This window comes from Pygocentrus nattereri, chromosome 5 (genome assembly GCF_015220715.1).
Source record: "Pygocentrus nattereri isolate fPygNat1 chromosome 5, fPygNat1.pri, whole genome shotgun sequence".
Taxonomy (NCBI): Eukaryota; Metazoa; Chordata; class Actinopteri; order Characiformes; family Serrasalmidae; genus Pygocentrus; species Pygocentrus nattereri.
This window is the reverse complement of record NC_051215.1, coordinates 44119931-44125930: the sequence shown is the minus strand read 5'-3', so window position 1 is coordinate 44125930 and position 6000 is coordinate 44119931. Positions and strand designations below refer to the sequence as shown.

General features: G+C 41.9%; 1 protein-coding gene across 1 annotated transcript in view; it reads right to left on the bottom strand.

Moving 5' to 3' along the window:
• btaf1 (BTAF1 RNA polymerase II, B-TFIID transcription factor-associated) overlaps positions 1–6000 on the bottom strand; it is a 29712-nt gene continuing 23712 nt past the window's right edge. Inside the window, exons 32-38 of the mRNA XM_037538562.1 lie at positions 5639–5769; positions 5427–5549; positions 4098–4250; positions 3654–3865; positions 2773–2932; positions 2517–2687; positions 1–1139 (exon numbers count right to left, since the gene is read on the bottom strand). Of these exons, the coding sequence (XP_037394459.1) occupies positions 993–1139; positions 2517–2687; positions 2773–2932; positions 3654–3865; positions 4098–4250; positions 5427–5549; positions 5639–5769 (1097 nt within the window). The 3' untranslated portion in view covers positions 1–992. The remainder of the gene's footprint in view (positions 1140–2516; positions 2688–2772; positions 2933–3653; positions 3866–4097; positions 4251–5426; positions 5550–5638; positions 5770–6000) is intronic.

Sequence of the window (6000 nt, the reverse complement as noted above, 5' to 3'; positions counted from 1 at the left end):
TCAAAGAAAGCTTGTTAGAATTTATTAAAATTCTATCAGCTTAACCAAAGAAAGCAAATTACAGAAGTATTTACAAGTCCTTGTTTTTCCTTTTTTAAAACTATCCAACAAGGTTCTGTGATCATCCTATGTCTGCCAAGTCAACAGTACCTATGATTAAGTCAGTACCATGCCCTCGCACATGGTGAGACATTTCACATTTTCTCTGTGTGCAAGTGTGGCATGGTAGGCTGCTTGTTTCATGTTTCTGATCTGAGCTAGTGATGGGTGAGGGACTGACAGGCACTGCTTCAGAGGAAAGTCTACTGCCCCCTCGTGGACAGGAAGATGAATTCTCTTTTATTCATCCCCAGTTCCTTTTTTCCTCCTTACTAATAAAAAGCCTCTACACCTTCCCCAGAGATCTACATAAAAGGCTACAAAAGCCTGTTCAGTGCATTGGGGATTGCTAAGATGGCTATTTTGTTCTACAAAAATAAATGAAATACAAAATCCTAAAGCTTGTGTCTATTAAGATCAAATACTGATACGTGATTCAACTTTGAGGTAAGCTTTAAGACTGTATAGGAGAGGGAAAGTAGTGGATTATACTGATTAAATGCTTCCAACATCCCAGAAACACTGTGCAGGAGCCCCCGTGGTACGTATGAGAATGTGTCCATGGACAGAGAGGTCACGATGGATGACGGCTAATTTACAATCCTGTTAGTCCTCGGCTTGGATTGAGCTGGCAGTATGGGGTTGGTTGGCGAGGGTCACGCTTGGAGTGTACGATGTCTTTAAGACAGCTGAGGCTCAGGCTGACGAGACCAACTGAATATCGTGGGAATAAATCATGGTCGAACGTCCTTATGAAGATGGCGTTCTGAACCAAAACGACCCACGTTACGCTCTGTAACAACTAAAAAGGTGGTCCATAGCAAGGGAAGAAGTTGCAATAGGCCAGAGACTGCAGACTGTGTGTGGAGGCTGGCTCAGCAGGCTGTGCTGGGTTAGTGCAGTGAGAGCATGAAGCTGTCCAGGTCGTATTCAGCCTCATACTGGTGCTGGTCCCATAGTTCTCCCAGCCCGTCCAACACTGACTTCATGCTGGCCTTTCCTGAAGAGGAGGCCATTTCACTCTTCTCTGCTTTATCATCCTACATGCAGAGAGACAGAATTTGTTAGAACACACATTTCACATTCAAATTGTGTATTTTTATGTGAAAGAAAAATGATGCTGTCAGAAAGCATTAGTGTTCGCCTTTGGGTGGCTGCATAATGTAACAAGGGTGTTGGTATGCCTGTAGGTTTGTTGGTATGACAGCATGAAGAAATACATGCATGTGTTTAACAAGGGAACGATGTGTACAGACAAAGCTGTGTTGTACAAAAGGACTGTCATTCTGAGAGAGCGTACACAACCTTAAGCACCACTGTTTAGTGTGACCCAGGCCTGGCTTGGGCTTCCAGGGCTTTAGCCTCTGATCATTTTTTTCCAACCAGTCCTGAACCGTCTAACGTTATGTTACATTTCATCCCAGCTTGATTACACACTCTCATCAGAGAGAGGAAAGAGAGACCATGAGCATGAGAGAGCGAGACACAATAATTATTTTAATGATTTTGTTTATAAAGACCCAATAAACATTGCTGAATCACATAATTTGCAACTGCACATTTTACAGAGTGTGTCCCACATATTTAGAGGTCCAGCCAACAAACCTGGTGTGGTGGTCTGCATGGGAGAGTAAAGACCGCTTTCCTAAATTGTTTAGCAAGATGTGGCTCATGTGTGTATACACTTTCACATTGCAAAGATGTTTGCAAGGGGCATGTCTGCAATAGAGATGTGCATAAGTACCCTTATCCTTTCAAGGCACCAGTTTTGGAATACTGAAAATCAATTTCTGGCTGGAAACAGTGAGTAAATATACTTCGCTACTACAAAACACGAGTGCCTGCATGGGAGTATGCTGCTCAGAATTGAGAATGATGTGGCTGAGAAGGCTTTTTAGCTGATGTTAGCAAGGCCCAGAAAGAGTGGAATACACGAACAAAACAGCAGTTTCTATTCAACATCAAAACACACTGCCTCTTGAGCTAAAAAGCTTTTACTAACTGGTACAGTTTCCATTGCTCATCCAACATTAAAACCTACTGACTTCCTATAGCTATATTTGATAATATAACCGGTTTTAACATTTTAACCTCAAGTGCTACCATGTAAAAAGTAAGCCTACAGCCCTATGCTAATTTTGGCCATCCTTGTCTTCTCTTTTTGTTGTTGCTTTTTCCTTCTCTGTGGTTAACGGATATCCATTCATTCACTCTTACAGATACTTGAATACCAAAATCGGTCAGAACGGATGTGGGTGCAAGCATCTCTCGTTCAAACAAAAACAAAACAAACCCCAACCACTTGCTAAAACGTCATAATTAAATCTGCAGCCAAAATGATCCATATAAGCCACAGTCCTCAATAAATAAATAAATAAATAAATAAAAATAACTGCATTTGTTAAGGTTATACTGACCTTGTCCAGAGTGAAGAGGTTAAGCAGCTGGTCAGTACCCATGCTCTGGAGGCTCGAGTTCTCCTGGCTGATGACAGTGTTAGCTATGCTCATCTTAAACTTCTGCAGACCCATGATTTTTTCCTCGAGAGTGCCTCGCGTGATCAGACGATAAACGTTTACCACACGTTTCTGAAACAAATGCACAGTTTACAATACGAACAAAAAAGTAGCATCTACTACTTGTATACCAGAAATTGAACACTTTACCACACACCTGTCCTATTCGGTGAGCACGGTCCATGGCCTGTAGGTCTCTCATAGGGTTCCAGTCATGTTCCACAAACACCACAGTATCAGCTCCTGTGAGATTCAAACCCAAGCCACCCACATGGGTGGTCAGTAGCAGCACATCTATAGATGGGTCATTGTTGAACCTGTGAGAGGAAAAAGTCCAAAGTGAGTCTCTGAACATCTAACCAAAAGCAGGGATTACTGAAGTGGTCATGATTTTGCTTGGACCGTTGACTTCTTTCCTTTCAGTGTGGGCATACACGCGACTGAGAAACGTATAGGCCAACTCAATGCGGCTGCTGGTTTAGGTTTTAACAGCATTTGGAGAGCTTGCTCGTATTTGCATTTGTGTACATCATGCCTTTCTACTCTGAGTCATGCATGCCTTAAGCAGAGCACTACTGAGGATGCACTGTTAAACATGTGATTGAGAAGGAGAATGTAGTACAGCATTATTGCCAACATGCCTAAATTAGCAACTCTAGCTGATATCATCATGTTCCAGAAGCACAGAAAACAGTCTGCCAGAGAAATATATTGCTGGCACATTTGTCTACTGAGGACAAAAGACTACCTGTGAGAAGACAATGAATCTCCATCTGCATTGAATGTCATCCCAGTTAGTCGTGTTTGCTCAGCAGCTCATCTGAGGCAACCTCAGTTACTCATCCAACAAAACACTGCTATTTATTTTGTGTAACACCAGTGCCGTCACATCAAAATGCATTCTTACAGGCTTAAATTAACAACAAAAAAAAAATTGTTTTTTTCCTTTCACATGGTTACATTATCCATTTGTTTTCCCTTACGGATACTCAAACATCAAATTTCGTTGTAATGGACATCCATAATCCATGTACAAACCTAGAAACTATAGAGTGGCGCAGGCCTGCAGGTACACTGCCATCCAGTCTGAGGTAGGTGACACTGGGCAGCTGTGGCTTCAACAGATCCTGCTCCACAATGTCCAACATACTCTTCAGCTGGCAGAAAATCAGCACACGGTGCTGAGCCACCACAGCCTCTGTGCCGCTGTCTGAAGATCCAGCCGAGCCCAGCCCACAGTCCAGCAGTAACTACACAGCACAGGAGAGAGTACAAGTTAAAAAAAAAGAAATCTATTAACCTTGGGTTGGTTTTACCTGAGGAGGTTCCACAATTAGAGACAGTCATTAATGTCTAGATACATCTATAATTTATAAGTTAGAGCATGGAAAAAACATATGCAGCACAAGTGTACTACAGGACCAGGTCTGGAAACCACTAATGCCAGAGCAGGCTCCATGACTGGCTCTCAGGCATGGCTACCTGTTTGAGAGCAGAGAGTTTGGGTGCATGCTGGATGTCCCGGAGGCTGGAGTGCTGGGAGGCCAGCTGTTCGGTGATGCGCTTGTGCTCTGGATGCTGAGGAGTCAGGACCAGTGCCGGGTGGTTACACAGCTTCCTCAGGTACTGCAGAGCCTACAACACATAAATACACAATCAGTGCTTGTGTGGGTGCCAGGTTCTCTGTTATGCTCTACATCCCCCTGCTGCTGATACTGCTTTCTACACTTCAGCAAGATAAGCGAGGTGGCTGTCAGTACACATCTTCAACTCTTACTGTACAGGTCAGAGAAATTACATCTAACAGAACATGACTTGCGTACTCTAGCAGCCTGTACTCTGCAAGCACTTGCTTTCTGGAATTCCCAAATCTGGATCCACTATTAGGAAAGTTCTACATGAAATGAGGGTGCTGTGTGTATAAAGGGATAGGATTGCTATGGTTTACTCTGTTAGATGCAAAAGCACATTTAAAAAAAAAAAAAAAAAAAAAAAAAAAAAAAAAAAAAAAAAAGCTGCACCGAACTTTTAATTACCTTTTATGTACCTTTTAATTAAAACGTTGTCATTCTGGCCATTTGAATTGTTTAGTAGCCAATGTTTCTAGTAAGAAAGACATTTTGCCGTGTATCTAAATGGTTTAACTTTTTGGGAGACTACACTGAAGTACACTACACTGCCTTATATCTGCTGCTGTACCTGTGACATTTAAAGTTTCTGCACATTTAAGATAAGATGCGTTTATTGCACAGTGTACAACAAAATTGAGCAGCAATCCAACGGCACTTCCTACATACAAAACAATTTAAACATAAGGCTAAAATATATAAAAGTGCAAATTTAAGAGGGGGGAAAAAAAAAAGACTATAAAACTATATATTCTAAAACAGTCCATTATAAATGCTGAATCAATTAGTCAAGAGTATTTTTCCCCTAATGGAACATTGTCACATTTTCCTCTTGATCAGTGTAAACCTTATATCTGCTCTTTTAACGAGGTGTTATTTTTGTTTACTGCCTGCCACCAATTACCCTTCAAGTTCTACAGCATTGAAGTGAATCTTTGTATTCGTGCACCTTTGTCAAATTTACTTCATCAGCACAAGCCTAGTTGGCAAAGATTAATCATTATTTTTGTCAAAGTGAATGCATAAGAAATGATCAATCTCTTGAATTCACTGCATGTCAGCTGCAAAAACTAAATCATGACTCAAAATCCTGATGTTTTATTCAGCAGGTACAGGAGCGTGGAGAAAGAGCAGGGAAAAAAAATGCACAGACTCCACTGGTCTTTGTGCAGTGGTGTCTGACCTGGAAAACATGTCCTGTGGCCTTCAGTTTGGGTTTGTCCTCCTCCTCTTGCCCTCCTGTAGAGAGGACATCATCCACGCTCACCTTCGCCCGAGATTTAGCAAAGTCTTCATACAACTGAACCTACAAACAGACACGAGGCTTACTAAAAAAAAAAACATCCATGTGAACAGCAGCAGCCTTGTGCTTACAGTCAGCGCTAAGGTGAGCACCTGTAGAGGACTTAAGTTGCAGTAGTAGTCCTGTATAATCTTGGGCGGCAGGTCTTGGAGGACATCTTCCTTCATCCTTCTTAACAGGAAGGGTAGCACCTGCCGATGCAGTGCCTCCATAGCCAACACACCTGAAAGAGAACATTGTACAAAACAGACACCCTAGAAGGTCATAAAAAACTCCAAATGACCAGTAATTCATTTCCTCACAAGAACTTGAACACCAGGAAACATCCATAGACCTCCATCAGAAAAATGCAGACACACAAAGGAGCTAAAAACAGCTCCTAGTGTAATGAAAATCCATCTTGCATTCAAGGCCTTATCTTAAGGAAAAGAGAGGAAGATTCATCTCTCGTTTC